The sequence below is a fragment of the Micropterus dolomieu genome, linkage group LG11 (genome assembly GCF_021292245.1).
Source record: "Micropterus dolomieu isolate WLL.071019.BEF.003 ecotype Adirondacks linkage group LG11, ASM2129224v1, whole genome shotgun sequence".
NCBI lineage: Eukaryota > Metazoa > Chordata > Actinopteri > Centrarchiformes > Centrarchidae > Micropterus > Micropterus dolomieu.
Window position 1 is genome coordinate 4516867 of NC_060160.1, and position 18018 is coordinate 4534884.

At 40.8% G+C, this 18018-nt stretch overlaps 1 protein-coding gene across 4 annotated transcripts; it reads left to right on the forward strand.

Moving 5' to 3' along the window:
• Positions 1-869: 869 nt before the first annotated feature.
• jade1 (jade family PHD finger 1) lies at positions 870-18018 on the forward strand. 4 transcript variants are annotated; one of them, XM_046062748.1, is made up of 12 exons: positions 870-1131; positions 2985-3067; positions 3397-3495; positions 4148-4215; positions 5062-5219; positions 5812-5996; positions 6986-7197; positions 8170-8337; positions 9179-9295; positions 12925-13524; positions 15364-15481; positions 16123-18018. In XM_046062748.1, the coding sequence occupies exons 2-12, from the start codon at positions 3019-3021 to the stop codon at positions 17196-17198; spliced, it is 2850 nt and encodes a 949-aa protein (XP_045918704.1). In that variant the 5' UTR covers positions 870-1131; positions 2985-3018; the 3' UTR covers positions 17199-18018. The 4 variants fall into 4 exon arrangements, with proteins under 4 accessions (XP_045918704.1, XP_045918706.1, XP_045918705.1 ...); XM_046062749.1 differs by lacking the exon at positions 870-1131 and adding an exon at positions 1270-1421; XM_046062750.1 differs by lacking the exon at positions 3397-3495.

An 18018-nucleotide genomic window follows, 5' to 3' on the forward strand; every position in this document is an offset into this window, starting at 1 on the left:
GTCATCTATCATTTTTGGTTTTTACAAATCTTGAATGGCCCTGCGATGGATTGGCGACCTGTCCAGGGTGTACCCACGCCTTTCGCCTGATGTCAGCTGGGATTGGCTCCAGACCCCGTGACCCTGTACGCAGGATAGGCGTTGACGATGGATGGATGGACGGATGTAATCTTGAATGTAATCTTACAGACAAATACCTTTTTGATTAATCTTACAATAATTTTTATTATATGTAAATTTACTAATGCCAAACCAATATTCACTGTAGGCCTATATTGGAAGAACACTCATCTCAAAACAAGAGAGCTATCAAAAATGTGAAACTATGCACTTTACACAATAGCTTATACTTGTATATATATATATATATACATTTTTTTTCATTTCCTTTTTAACTATTTAATTGTTTTGTGTATTCTTTGTCTTTTATTTGCTATGTTTATATTCCCCTGGAGTTCTCCAATAAAATTTACTTTTTCACTGTCATCTGTCATTTTTGTTTTTACAAATCTTGAGTGATCTGTTACCTTGATTAATCTGTATTAATAATTTGTATTATATACATATAATATCAACAAATGTATATTTACTATTGTCATACCAATATTTAAGAAAGCAATTGAATAATACATTTGAACAATAAACTCATCCTAAAACAAGAAAGCTATCAAAACGGTGAAATTATGCACTTTACACAATATATTAGTAGATAATTTTTCTTTTCCTTATTTTTGTTATGTATTTATTTGTGTATATTGTCTTTTCTTTGCTATGTTTATATCCCCCGGTTTGTCTTGTATTAAAGCAACAAGCAAAGTTTATTTTTATTTAAAAATCATGTTTGTTGCCATTTAAACTGGCAGCCGGGCAACGTGGGTGTAACTCTGGAAACATAATGGCAAAACATAATTTCTGCATGAGTCGTTGCATCTGTTGAGATAACTGGTACCAGGACCGGTTCAGAGGTTTCTGCTGCCCCCCAGCGGCCCACAGGCGGAGCTCCAGTCCGGGCTGGGTAACCTCCTCCCCGGCCGCCGCTCTGTGTTTGTGGAATGCGGGTCAAGCGGAACTCACGGATAAAACTGCGCTTCACATCAAACTCACCGGCTTTCAGCGGCCCTGTCGTGCTCTGTATGTACCGTCCAAATTATTTTCATACTCTACACGGATTAAAATTAGTGTGCACATCAGCCATAATGTTCCTAACGGGCTATTTGAAGGAGTTTGTATATATATTTGTAGTATGGTCGCACTTAGCAGTCCGCTAGGAAAACGCGACATCGTCATTTAAAATGGCGCCAAAGATTAACCTGAGCCAGTGGATCGCTGGTAAATATGCCACACTGTGCGCTGCTGGCTAGCACCACAGATAGCGCACCATCATCGTGTTACTCAACAGTTTTCACGCATGTGTCCATCAGGTAGTTTGTTCAGATCCGTTATTAGCACATTTCATGTTACAGATAGCTGTTCGGGGACTGTGGGGTTTTAATAAGGGGCACTGTAGAAGTTATGTTAGCAGCAGTGGCTAATGCTAATATACCAACTGCTGTAGCCTCCTCAGCTAACGAGCTAGCTGTTGTTGCTAACCGCTAACGTCATCTAATATTAACGTGCAGACTACGCATGTAGAAAAACGTGCATATCAACCGCAAACCATTCTGTTATGAACAAGTTTTGCAAAATGTCTTATTTTAAGTTTAAGGACGTAGCGGAACACTTAAAAAAACACCTCATTCTTAACATAAACAACACTGGCGCCGGGTGTGGGTGGGCCCTCGTGTTGCATAACGCTAGTGAGAGATTAGCTATCTGGCTAACCAGCTACAATTTGCAGCCTGTTGTTTTTTTTTTTTGTTTTGTTTTTTAATGCAACGCTGTGTGGTGTAATTGCAATCGCATGTTAAAAACACAATATTGCGCATTGTGCATGTGTTACCATGTTGCTAGAGCAAAGCTAAAGACAAGCTGTTGTGTAGCCTGCCAGCTCAAGGCAGCCGCAAAGTTAGCTAGCCGATAGTTTCTGGAAGAAGGGGCGTTCACACAAACTGTGGCTAGCCTGCTGTTGCCCAGCCAGCTAAATTAGGGTTTGCACATTTCCCCTTGTACACGCTGGCAAGAGATATTTCCACCTGTCGGGAGTCCGTGCTGGTGTTTTTGCACGCCGCATGCTGAACTCTGAGCTCTGCAAAGCGATGTTTCCTGTGTGTGCTGCATGTGGTAACTTCTTGTTGACATTGCTGAACAGTGACTGGTGTGTACACGTCCCTGCGGGGTTGGTGTGCTGCCAGATCAGCAAGGAAACAGCTGGAATAGTGACACGTTTTTACTATCTGTCTGCGTCCAAGAAGTGATTTTTTCCCCCCCTAGTAAATAGGTATCAAAATTAATGAGAGACACGATCAGTTTCTTAGCTTAATGGTCAAACCCACCCTCAGAAGATGGGCAAGGGGCTGCAGGATAGTGACATATTTTTACACTCTTGTCCAACCGTATTGCTCGGATATTTACCTGTCTGCGTCTAAGAAGTGATATAGAGTATAGAGGTATTATTAATATTGAGAGACATGGTCTATTTCTTAGCTTAATGATCAAACCCACTCTCAAAAAATGGGCACGGTGGCTGCACAGATAGTAGCCTGAACTTCAACATGTCTAATGTTTGTGTCATGCTTTTATTTATGGTGGCAACTACATTTATGTTTAATGGTGTAATAGTTATTTCTGTGTCTTCTAAAGTTGTCACTGTGTTTACACTCTCACTAAAAGTGTGCCAAGGATTAATTAGCCATAACTTGTGATCCTAAAATTGTACTACAAAATCACTTGTGTGTGTGTGTGTGTGTGTGTGTGTGTGTGGCAGCTTTTGAGTCAGACTTCTCATCTTATTCCCAAATGTTAACATTTGTCTTTATCACAGCTGTGTATCTTGCAGCTTGTCATCAATAGCTTCTGTAACTTAACCTCCTGTCTGGTTTGTGAAGCGTCCCTACGCCGTAGCTCCGCGGACAGACGACAATGAAGAGGAGCAGGCACCCCAGCAGCAGTGATGACTCCGACAATGGAAGTAAGCAAACTATTGTCTGTGCTGACTCATTCATACCAAGTCTAAATATAGGCCTGAATGAGGCCAATACAGTCCTGCCACCTTCCTTAATTTCACAAGTGAAAGTGCAAAGCTGCACTATAAGGTCAGCAGAACATAGGAAATGCTAACTTATATCCTCAAATACTACAAAATCTAATGTAGGCTAAAAGTAAATCATCACATAAAGATAATGAGTCAATAATTTTAAATTTTATCAGACAAGTACTCATTCCCTTTTGAGTAGTTGTCTATTCCTGAAAATATTTCTTGTTACTGTCAGTGTCAGTGAATGTATACGTGATGTACAGGAAGGAAACCAAGAGGAAGAAAAAGAAAGGGCGAGAGATGGAGAAAGTTTAAGGAAAAGAGAAAGTGTGAGGCCCACAGTCTGAGGAACAGGAGACAGAGTAGGTACAGGAGGTGCATTTGGACCTTTTAAAGACATCGTGGCAGGTCAGACAGACTGGCTTTGAGAAACACTTTGTAGCATTTGTTTCATCCTCTGCAAAATCCTTAATTGGCTGGGTTTTATCACATCATGTAAAATGTTGGGGAAAGTTATTGATTACAGAAAACAAAATAAATAAATGTGAAAATGCTTCCCTGTGATTGTTTGGATTTACGTATCATCCAGTCTATCTGATGTGTCATCTAGGGTAAAAACAAACCCTAAGCTCTTACTGGAAATAGTTTTAAGCCGAGGTCTGATTCAGGGTTTTTTTTTTTTAACAGGCGTTAAAACAATCCTGCAGCATATTGATGTCCCACATGTTGTGCAAATGAAGGCTTTGGTCTAACACGGGTGGTTTTAAATACTAAGTGACCCAAAGTTGAAATTAGTGAATCGTAAAGAAATGAAAATGAAAACAGAAAACACCAGTTGCAGCATTTTGACTATCCAAATGAGCCACACATGTGTTTCTCGAAGTTTCCCTGTTGGGGGAAATCCATACGTTTTTGAGGACGTGAGGTTGTTCGTTAGATTAATTAGAACTACAGCACAAACGGAGAAAGGAGAAATGCTGAGACCCGTAACACTCTGTGATGTTTCTCCTCCAGGTAATTCTACCTGCTGGTCCCAACATTCATCACAGCCCAGGAGGGGGACCGGGCAGAAACCCTCCGAGGTACGTCTGTCTAAACTCATTACAGTAATAATGGGGTTGTAGGATTATTAGAGTTTATTGAACACATTTGAAGGTCAGAGTTCTTGAACTATCTTCTGCTGTCATTCTTGTTCTGTTTCATTTTAAAGATGCATTTAACTAAAAACAAATATTTTTATCAAAAATGAAATTAATCAATCAATCAATTAACAACAACAAAATTAGTCAGTAATCTAATCTTCCGCTTTTTACTTACTACTTTTTACACATACCTGTTATCTAATGTACAGGCTGTGGACTTGGTCCATGCAGGCCACTGTACATTCCCTTTTCACCAAGAGCCAATCAAATCAAAACAAAACAATGACTCCGATTGGCTGGTTTCTGTTTGGCTGTCTGTTTGCAACATGGTAGTTCAACCTGTTTTCAACGTGTGCAAACCGTGATATGCAGTTTCTATATGGGAAAAAGTTGTAATTATTTTGGTTGTAAAGGTGTGTGTGTTTGTATATTAATGCCAAAAATAACATTTTTAATATGAGCTTTAGGATAATTAGTAGTATTTCAGATTAAATAAATGAACACCAGTATTATATATACGGGGTGTGAATATTGATGGTCCAATTAAATTGATAATTTTTCTCACTGTTGTGTTTTCACTTGTGAACATTTGCACTGAAGATTTAGAGAACTTATATCAGAAACAACAGCTTGATCCTTCCCCACTTCCTCCGACAGCGGCAAACTGTAAAGCAACAAAAACAAAAAAATTCTGAGAGAATTCTCCTCTACAAGTAGAAAAGTTGCAAACACCGTTGCAACAGCGCTTGGGTTAAAGTGCGCTGACTCTTGTTGCGACTGCTGCAGGTTTTCAGGACGGACCTGATCACCGCCATGAAGGTGCATGACTCGTACCAGCTGAACCCCGAGGACTACTACGTCCTCGCCGACCCGTGGAGGCAGGAGTGGGAGAAGGGTGTCCAGGTTCCCGTCAGCCCTCAGTCCATCCCACAGCCTGTCGCCAGGTAGGTCAAAAAAAGAAAGGCCGCTTTGAAACGACAAAGCCACATGTTTGATCCCGTATTGTCCTGAGTGGGAATCTAGGACAGGCTCATAAAGTTGAGATGTCACTGCTTTGTGTAGAGGCGGCTGCTTGTGTAGCAGGTGGCAAATTTTTAAGCCTGTTTGCTTGGGAGCCTTTGGTTTGTGTTAATTTGGTTTTACAAGCTCACAGTCTCATATAGTCTGTTATCTAGCAAGGACAAAGTTTGACAAATGCTTGAAAAACAAAAGCAGCAGATAAACAAATGATTAAAAATCTGTTTGCACCCTGGTTCTTAACATGCTTAGTTATTAATGACTCGAGCAGGACCTTGAAAATGTATCTTATGTCTCATTAGCTCTTTGATTGTTATGGAACAGAAAATGTCTCTTGCTTGTAGTAAAATAAAAATAAAGTCAAAGCACCCCAACATGAAGGGACACGTTAAAGAGACAAAGATTTTTCAGATTTGCTCACAGGATAAGAGTATAGAAAATTAATGGATGGATAATTTCTAGTACCACACTGTAAATGCGGGACAGTAAACTGACATGTCTCCTGACTGTGCTGTGCAGGGTGTTGGCAGAGAAAGGGAAGGAGGTCATGTTCGTCAGGCCAAAGAAGCTGATACGGACGACGGGCACAGAGGCACTGGGCTACGTGGACATCCGGACGCTGGCGGAGGGGATGTGCCGCTACGACCTGAACGAGGAAGACGTGGCCTGGCTGCAGATCACAAACGAGGAGTTTGCAGAGATGGGTGAGTCACAGAGCTGATGTTTGGCCTGAGGCTGATTTGACAAAGGCCGGCATTCATTATGTTAGTATCGTTCAGAAATTGGATTCTAGCCAAAGCAGCGTGTCTTTAAAAACTTAAAGTGAATTAACTGAGAAGGGTTTGTGTTTTTTGCTCTGTGAGTAAGATTCTTCTTTCTAATTTGATGTTAAAATGTATATAAATTTATCCTCAATGTTTAAATTCTTCTTTGGAGAGGTCAAGCTGCAGAAATGGAAGGCACAGCAGCACATTTGTCACTGATAGTCTCAGCAATTAATTTAGTGTCTTACTCAAAGAAACTAAGTGTCAGTTGAAGGCCTAAATTGCAATTGATCAACTTTTGAATTTTTAAGTCTACTTTTTAATTTTATTCCAACTGTGTAACAGTTCAGGAATTATTAACAGGTCAGAGTCTTATGATTGAGCATCACTGACAATAAGAATTACTACCTGTTGAATGTTTTACATTTTTCAAAATACATGACACTACAGATTTTTCCCTGCTGTCCCGAAATTGACCCCAAAATAAGGTAGACTCTGAATCTGAGGGAATTTAGCCACCCTTTTTGGCTGAAGTTTTTGCTTCGAGTAGTTACTCCTATTGTTTTTGTGCTGCTTTATTTTATTCTACTTATCGCTTTGAGCAATTATTTTAGATACACATTGTTTTCTGAAGTCGAGCTCTTTCTATGGTGTCTTTTTTTTTGGCCTATGACCTCATAGTTAAACCTGGAATTATGAATATTTTCACTGTTGGGTAATGTAGGGTTGGCTTCAAAGTGTCAGCTATTTAGGATTAGAGATAAATTAGCATTTTCTGTTTAATCTCCATGACCTTTTAGTTAAATTGAACATGTTGTAAAAGCCCAATGGTTGTATAATGTCACAAAGTTTGAGATTAAAATAAGAAAATTATGAAACTGGAGGAGGTCCTTAACTTTGGGACAACTTTTACTCCCTTCATTTTCCAGCCATGCCGCCGTTAGACGAGATCACCATGGAGCGGGTGATGGAGGAGTTTGAGCACTGCTGCCACGAAAACATGACGCACGCCATGGAGACGGAGGAGGGACTCGGTATCGAATACGACGAGGACGTGGTGTGTGACGTTTGCCAGTCGCCCGACGGGGAAGACAACAACGAGATGGTGTTCTGCGACAAGTGCAACATCTGCGTTCACCAGGTCAGAGCTCACTTAACTCCCTTTACATGAGAGAAAAACCTATTGATGGAAAATAATTCTTTACTTTTTATTAAGTATTAAGACAAAATACGTTTATTGAACGGTGACTGTGTGATGTACAGAGAGCTATTGATATCTTCCAAAGTGCTTTTTGTCCTATGTGACATTTATTTAATATTCTTTGTAGTTTGTACACCTGATAATGTCATTACCACATGAGTTTAACTTCTACTGTCTCTCTCATTTGAATTAATTTATATAAGACCATCAGCTGAATGTCTTAAATGTAAACCAAATGATAAGGGCAGCAACCTTCGAGCTGCATCTGCTCATTATTTTCTCGATTTAATCGATTAGTTGTTTGTTCTATAAAATGTCAGAAAATGGTGAAAAATGTTGATCAGTGTTTGTGAAAGCCCAAGATGACGTCCTCAAATGTCTTGTTTTGTCCACAACCCAGAGATATGTAGTTTACTGTCACAGAGGAGTAAAGAAACCAGCGAATATTCACGTTTAAGAAGCTGGAATCAGACATTTTTTTTTCTTAAAAAATTATTCAGACTTATTTATTAAAGTAGTTCAGTAGTGATTCATTTAATTCAATTAATCAGTTAATCGTTGCAGCTCTACAAATGATGGGAACTAAATTGAAATTTCAGGGTTCTTCCGCCTTGTGATGTTAAAATCCCAGATAATGTGAAGAGTAATAAGCAAAGCGAAATCATTAAACGCAGCAAACAGTTTTTAACCAAACCGTGTTAGCACTTAGAGACTTAATTTGTTCGTCTGAAGATGTTTCTCTGTGGTTAAAAAGAAAAATTAAAAGGACAATTTCAGATCAGCTGTTGCTGTGGTTTCATCTGACACACGTACGCACACACTTTCTCTGCGTCTTCATTTGTTGCTGCTGCTGTATTGATTTCTGTTTGCTGTCTGGAAGCTGAGACGCCCTCTGTTTGCGTTTCTCACCAGGCGTGTTACGGCATCCAGAAAGTCCCAAAGGGCAGCTGGCTGTGTCGGATCTGCGCCCTCGGCATCCTGCCAAAGTGCCAGTTGTGTCCCAAGAAGGGCGGAGCCATGAAGCCGACCCGAAGTGGAACCAAGTGGGTCCACGTAAGCTGTGCCTTGTGGATTCCAGAGGTGAAGATAAAATCTACCTGTTGATACGTCTCTGTTAATTATTTTAATATTAAATCCTTTTTGGCTTTTTTTAAATTACATGTCACTCTTCCCATTTTTCATACTGTGCTCCAGTACTGTGTGAGTCTTAAAGAAATGAGCAAAAAGCACATTTAAGTTCTCATAAGTAAGTCTCTGAAATGTTATTACTGACATTGGCCTTGATTTTAAATTATTTTTAAATTGGTAAACACTTTACATTGCAGGGTTTTATATAAACGCTTATATCAGAGAACTTTTTCCCGCTCATAAACAAAATTTTTACTGTCAACAATAGAAGTGCTAACTAGAAACTAGTGTTTACGTTTGGCTGTGTCTCCTGTTATTTATAAAATAATCTAAGACTAAAAGAAGAAGAAGACTTCTAAAAGAAAATAGAGATTTTCATGATTACAGCATTAAATTGGAGCTTTCTAATAGATTCTGCTGTTGTTTTAGAATATTTACTCAGAGTAAAGTCACATATGTTTTAATGAATCAAAACACATGACATGAAAATGTAGAGCACCAGTCAAAAGTTTGGATGCTCTCAAGTGAATGGGAGGTGCGTCCAAACCTTTGACTGATATTGTAAGTAGTTTGAATGAATTCAATTGTCATGTTTTTTTATTGGACCAAACACCCTGAAACACTGGCAGCTGTTTGTGCTGTGAAAAGACCAGTAGGTTTTATTTCTACTGGAGCATTTCTGCACACATGGTGGGAATTTGTTTCAGCATGTGTTGATGTATTTGCATGTATTTGAGTCGACACCCCCTTGTGAGCAACACGTGACCCATTATATGTTAAATCTGCCGCGCAGGTGAGCATCGGGAATCCAGAGAAGATGGAGCCGATCACCAACGTGTCCCAAATTCCCAGCAACAGATGGGCTCTGATCTGCTGCCTGTGCAAGGAGAAGACCGGAGCGTGTATACAGGTAGAGTCACCGCTCACATTTCACTCCCTTAACGCAGGAACACAAAGGCGTCTAATGAGATGCGGAAAGCAAAGCGTGAGCCAGCATGATGCTGAGATGTCCTCAGTGGAGTGGAGTGTGTGTGTGTGTGTGTGTGTGTGTGTGTGTGTGCTGCGGGGCGTTTCTTTTGCTTTTCACAACCAAATTAATGTGGGAAATGAAACTGTGATGATTTCACAGCTCAGCAGGTTAAAGGAGGAGGGAGGCAGCTGAAGAGTCAGCACACATTCTGAAGTGTTTGTCTATTGTTATATTTCTCATTAAGCTTTATCTAAGATTAACAGCATACAATTAAAATTAGTTTGTAATGCAAGTATGAAATGATGAATATACAGTCCCCTCCAAAAGTATTGGGGAGGGCGCATCGATGAATCGTTGAAATAATCTATAGAAGCTTCGAATACTAAAATCATCGTTAGCTGCAGCTCCAGAATGGACAATTCCTTTGTTTTTATTGTTCACTGAAGACATTTGGGTTTAAGATCAAAAGACGAGTTTGAGACAAGAGTTCAGAATTTCAGCTCTCATTTCCTGGCATTCACATCTATATGTGTTAAACAACTCAGGACATATCACCGTTTGTATTAGACCACAGCATTCTTAGGTGAGCAAAAGTAAAAGAACAAATAATCTTAAAGTAAATAAAATTTAATATTTGGTGGCATAACCCTCAATAACTGCCTCAAGCCTGCGACCCATCGACATCACCAAACTGTTACATTCTACATTTGTGATGCTATTCCAGGCTTTTACCGCAGTTTCTTTCAGTTCTTGTTTGTTTCGGGGTGTTTCTCCCTTCAGTCTCCTCTTAAGGAGGTGAAATGCAGCTCTACTGGGTTAAGGTCAAGTGATTGACTTGGCCAGTCTAAAACCTTCCACTTTTTCCCCCTGATGAAGTCCTTTGTTTTGTTGGCAGTGTGCTTTGGTTCATTGTCCTGCTGCATGATAAACTTCCTCCTGATTAGTTTCAATGCATTTCTCCGTAAATTATCAGACAAAATGTTTCTGTGCACTTCTGAATTCATTCTGCTGCTACCATCATCAGTTACATCATCAATAAATATTAATGAGCCTGCTCCAGAAGCAGCCATGCACGCCCAGGCCATGACATTACCTCCACCATGCTTCACAGATGAGCTTGGATGCTTCAGATCATAAGCAGTTCCTTTCTTTCTCCACATTTGGCCTTTCCATCACTTTGGTAGAAATTAATCTTGGTCTCATCAGTCCATAAGATTGTGTTGCAGAACTTTTGCGGCTCATCTCTGTACTACTTCGCAAATTTCAATCTTGCCTTCTGATTCTTCCTGCTGATGAGCGGTTTGCATCTTGTGTAGTGGCCTCTATATATTTCTGCTCTCTGAGTCTTCTTCGAACAGTGGATTGTGATACCTTCACCCCTGCTCTGTGGAGGTCGTTGCTGATGTCACTTACTGATGTTTTGGGGGTTTTCTTCACAGCTCTCACGATATTTCTGTCATCAACTGCTGTTGTTTTCCTTGGCCGACCTGTTCGTCGTCTGTTGCTCAGTACACCAGTAGTTTCTTTCTTTTTCAGGACATCCCAAATTGTTGTGCTTGCTCTGCCCAATGTTTGTCCAATAGCTCTGCTTGCTTTTCCTTCTTTACTCAGCTTGACAATGGCTTGCTCTTCTCCCATAGACAGCTCTCTGGTCTTCATGTTGCTTTATCCTCTGAAACAGGAAATGCAGTCTTTATAGGTTTGAACCAAGGATGAAAACTTAGACTGTATTCGGAACCGCCTGCTACATATACTACTGGCAACAGCAGTATGTACTGCATACTGTATGAGGGATAGTATGTAGTATGAAACTGTTAAATAGATTTATTTTGCAGCATGCTACACCAGGCTTTGCTAGTTTCCGGCTTTCAAAATCGGAACAATAAGGGGAATATAAATGTAAGTACGCTTAAAACTTGTATGTATGAGAACAGGGCTGCGGCCGATCTGTAGCAGATGTTTGCTTCGGTATATGGTGCATAAATAAGAATTATATAAAATAAAAAGCAAGTACTGTAACCATAACTGTAACATTACACTAACAATGTAATGTCTATTTAGAATAATGAAAAATAATAAAGCAACAACAGCCCCCTTTCATTCCACTATTGTTGTTTATTTTATCAAAGTGCTTCTACCATACACAAGCCTGTCCATCACGAGCCAGACGTCTCTTTATTTAATGTTCCAACATTACTCAGAATGAAAGACAGAATAACAGCGGAAGAACATTTAAACTCACCTCATCTCACGTTGTTGCTGGACTCATCTGCTGCGTTGGCTGCAGAGGTCTGTGTGGCTGTGAGCTCCGTGAGCTGGCGTGAGGGCCAGGGGGCTCCGTGAGCTGACTGGCCGGCTCCGTGAGCTTTTCAGAGCTTCTCAACCCCGAAAACGTTTGAGCACATTCTCGATTCGTCAACAATTTCCCTAAAAATGCTGATATTTAAAATCTACACAGTTGATTTCTTGCCTCAAAACTTGTTTGAAGTGGATTTAGTGATGAAACAGCGTATGAAAATTGTAAAACAAGTTCTGTTGTTGTCCTAGAAAGAAAAGACGGGTTGTTGTCACAGGTGTGGCGCTTTGCATTAAGGGCCACATTACGTGAGGTAGACTGGTCCGACGCATACTGCAGATTTTTCCCGAATCAGTACGTCATCTGGGTATTTTTGGCATACTGCAGATTTTGCTTTTGTTTGCATACTGCATATGGGCCAAATCGGTACGTACAAACCCAAATGTCTTCAGTGAGCAACAAAAACAATACTTTTGGAGGGGACTGCATGTAAAAACAGTGTTTTGGGTTTAAATTAAAGTGCAGGTATCAGCAAGTTTAAATGTGTTGTAGCTGTGTACCTGCTGATTCAGTTGCTGCCATTTTTACCAGCTGGAACATTTTGTTCAAAAGTCCTCTGTTATTTAGGTGTAGTCAATGAAAGACTGTAAAAACAGGGACCGAGAGATGTGTGGGTAAATGAGACAGCAGTGCCAAAATTATATCAATACCTTTCATTACAGATACCAAAATGAGTTTTTGAAATTAGTACATAACTTTCCTTTTAACAGTTTTAACATGTTTTGTATAATTTGTTCATATCATATGTCAAGTTCAAATGTGGTTAAAGTTGTCTTTAGGAACAGTTACATTTACTTTGCTTAAATAGCGTATGTCCTAATTCCATTTTACATACTAATACTGTACAGTTATCTTCATTGTATTCTGTTTTTGCAGTTAATTTGCAAGAAATCAACATACATACATATGTTTTATAATGATATAACTGGAAATTAGACAAAACGTCAATCAACAATCAAACTACGACTTCACTGCCAATTAAATTCATCAGAACAAAAATAATAATGGTTAGTTTTTGAACTGTTACTGCATCTTTTTCAGCACCATCCACAATAGATTTATTTCTTTATTTTTGCACAGCTGCAAGAATTTCCTTTAGATTCTGCTTTGAATTAGTGTGTAGTGTGGATGTAGGACACAGATAAATGAGTTTGTTATAAGTCATATGTGTTTTGAATGTTTAAAGGTCTAACAATGTTGTTTGCTGCCGCAGTGCTCAGCGAAAAACTGCCGGACTGCCTTCCACGTGACGTGCGGCCTCCACGCCAGCCTTGAAATGAACACGATCCTCACAGAGGATGACGAGGTCAAATTCAAGTCCTACTGCCCCAAACACTCCGGGCTCGAGGGCCCCGAGTCCAGGGTCCGAGATTCTGGAGGCGAGGAGGAGAAGGAGAGCGCCAGAGACAAGAAGTGCAAGAGGAGAGGCAGGGTCAGAGTGGAGGAAGACGCTTCCTCCTCTTCGTCGTCCTACGTGGCTCCTCAGCTCATCAACAGAGCGCCTGGCGATCTAGAGGGGCTCAGCAGCCGCCAGCAGGAGAAGAGAGTCAACCTCCGCAAGCTGAAGCTGCAGGCGATGGAGGAAGACTTCTACCAGTTTGTGGAGGTGGACGAGGTGGCCAGTCGCCTGAAGCTGCCGCCAGACGTCGTGGACTTCCTCTACCAGTACTGGAAACTGAAACGCAAAGCCAACTTCAACCAGCCGCTCCTCACGCCCAAGAAGGACGAGGAGGAGAGCCTGGCACGCCGCGAGCAGGAGGTGCTGCTGCGACGCCTGCAGCTCTTCACACACCTCCGACAGGACCTGGAGAGGGTAGGTTTCTTCTTCACCTGCACAAAGTTTCACAGGAGCTCAGAGAGCAGCACAGAGAGTCCACAAGGGAAACCTCATCAAGAGGAGAGAATGACTTCCTGTAGGCCAAAATAAAAGTTTAAATAAATGTTCTTAAATTGTGAGTGCAGTGGAAAAGTTTGCTTGTTTGTAGATAAGATTTATTGATCCCAAGAGATTCACATGTTACAGCAGGAAAAGAGATGAATGCACAAGCTGTGTAGATTACAACACCTTCAACCTACAGAATTGTTACTATACTGCATACAAATGGAGAACGGCAGCCTTTTCCTGCAGGTAAGACAGAAAGTAGTCAGATAAAAATCCACAGACAAAAAATAATCAACTGTCCACCTCTATTGAGGTTTAGCAAGAGACATTTGATCTCGTGTAAAACTAGAAGATTGGGGTGCAGTTGGCTCACCTGGTAGAGCGCTATGTAGAAGGCTGAGCCCTTATTGCAGTGGCCCAGATATGAATCCAGCCTGCCGCCCTTTGCTGCATGCCGGCCCCTTTCCTCCCCTCATTTCTAGAACCTATCACTGTGCTGTCTCTTTCAAATAAAAAGGCAAAAAATTTCCCCCCGCAAAAAAACAACAGCCTAGAAGAGCAGTCAGAGAGCGCAGACCTCCGCCAAGGCTATTGCTCGGTCTTCTGTAATGTCTGGGTAGGTTTCCAGAACTTTTAGAATTACAGGGTGTCACAGTATGGTCTTGCCTAGCTGAAGCATATCAGCTGTGCATCTATTGTCCATCCATCCATCGTCAACCGCTTATCCTGCATACAGTGCATCTATTGTGTAGTTCTAAATTGGAAATATTTGATAAACAGACATTTGTGAAAACCAGAAAACACTTTATCATGTATGCACAAATCAAATGCTTAGAGTGAAATAACATCATGAAAATGTGTTAGGAAAAAAAAAATAAGTTCACAAAGATGTGAACATGCTTTTTTTTTTTTTAGTCCAATTTAAATTTGCATATAGAAAATTACCTTTATTACACAAACCAGTATGGTTTCACAAACTAATATTTACACACATTAAATTAATTGTAGTATCTATCATACAGTGTAGAAAACATTATGTTAAGCTACAAATAACTGCACATACATCAAATATTGAAACAAAGTTGTATTAACACATGAACATCAACTGACCTATCTCACAATGTTAACTAAAGTTAAAAGTAATTTGTGTATCCGCCCTGTGATTCAGATCCCCTCCAAAACTTCATGGGTTAGTTTTTTTTTTTTTCTGTGATCCTGCTGAAAAACAGTGGAGGAGTTAATAAAAGGCTGAGGGAAATATGGAGGGTCAGATTTTTCCAATTCTAAACATTTAGAAGGCCTTATGAAACAGATCTGGACCCCGGGCCTGTAGTCTGGACCATACAGGCTTTAGATCATATACATAGAATGTTTTTGCAAATATAATTAGCCTGAAAGCACTATTGAAGAACTGTTATTAACAGTTATACTGTACAGTACAACAGTGTACGTACCCTACATAAAATAAACATAGGGTATAAGTATGAATACATTATGCATACGAAAGTATACACAATATTACTATATAATGCATGTGTAATAGAAATAGAACAGATAAAAATAGGGCTGCATTATTTAGTTTAATCATTTAGTATTTCAATTGTCAGAAAATGCCCATCACACTTCCAGCCAGAGCCCAAGGTGATGTGTTTAAATGGGATAATCTGGAATCTGCTCTGAGTGTTGGAGGATGCTGATCTTAAAGTAGGTAAATAATGGACATGTCTGTTTGGTGACAGCCTGTCTAAAGAACCTGCTGTTGCTCCTCAGGTGCGTAACCTGACCTACATGGTGACTCGGAGGGAGAAGATGAAGCGCTCGTTGTGGAGAGTCCAGGAGCAGATCCTCCAGCACCAGGTCCGACTGCTGGACCACGAGCTGCTCACAGGTGAGTCAGCAAGATGAGACGACATGTGAAATGATGTCATTCAGGAAACATCGACTACGATTTCTGTTTTTATTTTTTTATTAGCCCAGCTTTAAAAATCTACCTACAGACACATTTGTCCAAATATTCACAAAACGAAAGACACAAATTGTGTACGTGGACATGCAGAAACAAGAAATGTGACATGTAGTTTTAATTATAAAAGATAAAGTATTTTTATTTTTTTTAAATACACCAAGTATCTCCCATTATCTGTTCCAAATCTATGTCGTGAAAGGATTTAAATTAACATGTTTTAAGATGACATTTCAAAAACTCTTAATTTTGATTATGGCTGGATAGTTATGGTTTAAATAACTGTAATGTTATTAATAAGGCTATTTTCCTTCATCACAAAATGGTGTCTGTACGTGTGTTTAAAATATGCTGAAACGACACAATAATTAAAAGTGAAGATCTGTGTTCTGCTGTTGGTCATTACATCAGACCAAAATCTTTTGTGTACAAAGAAAAACTTCAGTAACTAGTTTTCAGTTTTTAATTACAGCCAGGAGAGAATCCTTTATTTTGGCAATCCACTGAAGGTCGGTAGAGAGAAAAATATTGCCCTAATTTTGTATTGAATCACTTATCTTTTGCAGGTGATCCTTCAGCGAAGGATTTGGAGAAGCTCTTCTCTCTGGGCTGGTTATCCTCTCAGGCCTCCCAGTCTCACTCCTCCGGCAGCCACTCTGGACTGAAAACCAAACGAGGGTCTTCAATGCAGGAAAAACGGAAAAGCAGCGTCAGAAAAGGCCCCTCTGACACTCCGCACACTCACAAGAAGGACAATCAAAGCAAACCACTGGAGACGAAGGACAGTAAAGGCTCCCGAATCAAAGAGTCTTCTGCTCCTGCCGAGGCCACAAGCGACGCCAAAATCCCAAACTCTGAGATCAGCCCGGAGATTCCAATCCCAAAGCTTCAGAAGCCAGAAGTCGTGCAGGAAACTATCACGGTCAAGCTGCACAAACTTGAGAGCAGGAAAGGCCCAAGGAGGGAGGCCCCGGGGCCCGTACACGAGGCGCTGGCCAGACGGAAACGAGACAACGACCAAGAACAAGAAGAGACGAAGAGGAAGAGGAGGAGCGATGTGACGGAAAGCTTCCCCAGCCAGGTGAAGAACAGGTTCGGGTCAAAACATCTGGAGAAGACTGTGTCCATCAGGCTGGTCGATATCAGGAACTCTGACACAGAAGACTACTTCATGGCCGAAGGGACGATAAAAAGAAACCCAGTCTCTCTGGATGTGACGACCGACTCTAAAATCAACAGAGCCAGCGTGGCCTCGGCCGCCGCCAAAGCCAACGGCTGGCTGAGGAAAACCCACGCGAACGGCTCTCACAGATCTGTGTCCGGGCATCTTAAAGGCTGGGGGAAGTTCAGGATCCCAAAGAGGGCCGAGAGGCCTCCGACGGCAACGCTGAAGGAGCAGGAGGAGGCGGAGCACTGCAAGCCGCTGCTGAGGCCGCTGACCAACACGCCAGAGCCGTCGTACCCCAGGACCAGACTCCGCTCAGGGACGGAGAACGACGGCTACACCTCCGACTCCAAACCAGGCGACGGCGAGGTGGAGCCCTGCTTGAAACGATGCCACTCCCACCAGCTGAGGGGCGACTCCTCTCTCAGCCGGCGCTACGGGTCTGACATCATCCGCCGAGGCGTGCTGGCCTCCTGATGGCGGAGCACACTTGTTGAAAATAAGCTGCACTGTGTTAGTCTGAAGAGAACGACGGTCTCGTTTTGTACCTTTTTATTTTTCTGGTTGAATCATAAAATGCCTAGATTAAAAAACAGAGCTGATATTTATTTTTTATTTGTAACATATGTAAATCTGGGAAATATTTTACCTTTGACTTTATTTTGAGCTAGTTTTATTTTTTATTGTTTTCCTTAAAAAGTAGAAAGATGTCAAGTTGCCACTTAAATACTCACTCAGATATTTACAAGCATCACCTAGGGAGAAGTTGTGATCGTTGCTTGGGACCATAAGCTTGCAATGTAATTTGTTTTTGACTTAGTATTAAACTCAGTTGCACTTAGTTGAAAATGCTGATATAGATAATCCTCATCCGGTCAGCGAAATAGGACTCTATAGGTATTTGTTATCAAGCTTCATCGAACCTAACAGCTACAAACAGGCAGTCAAACTGTCTTATTATCACTATTTAAACTACGTCATCATCTCTTCAGTCTGCGATTGTTGAACATTATGAACTGGGAATAAACAAACAAAAAAAAAGGAACGCAGAATGACGTTGTTGACCGAACTTAAGTGTAATTGAACTGCGATCGTATCCATCATGTGCCTAACTTTTATTTGAAGCGTTTGCACTACGAGAGGACGGCACAGGTGTGAGGTACGAGTAGAGTTATTTTTACACTGAAAAATAAAAAAAGCATTTTTGTACCCTCAGCCGCTGCTGTACTACTGTTATGCAAAATGAATCTTGTTTTGTCTTTGTCTTAAAGAGGAATAAAAACTCTGCAGGATTTAA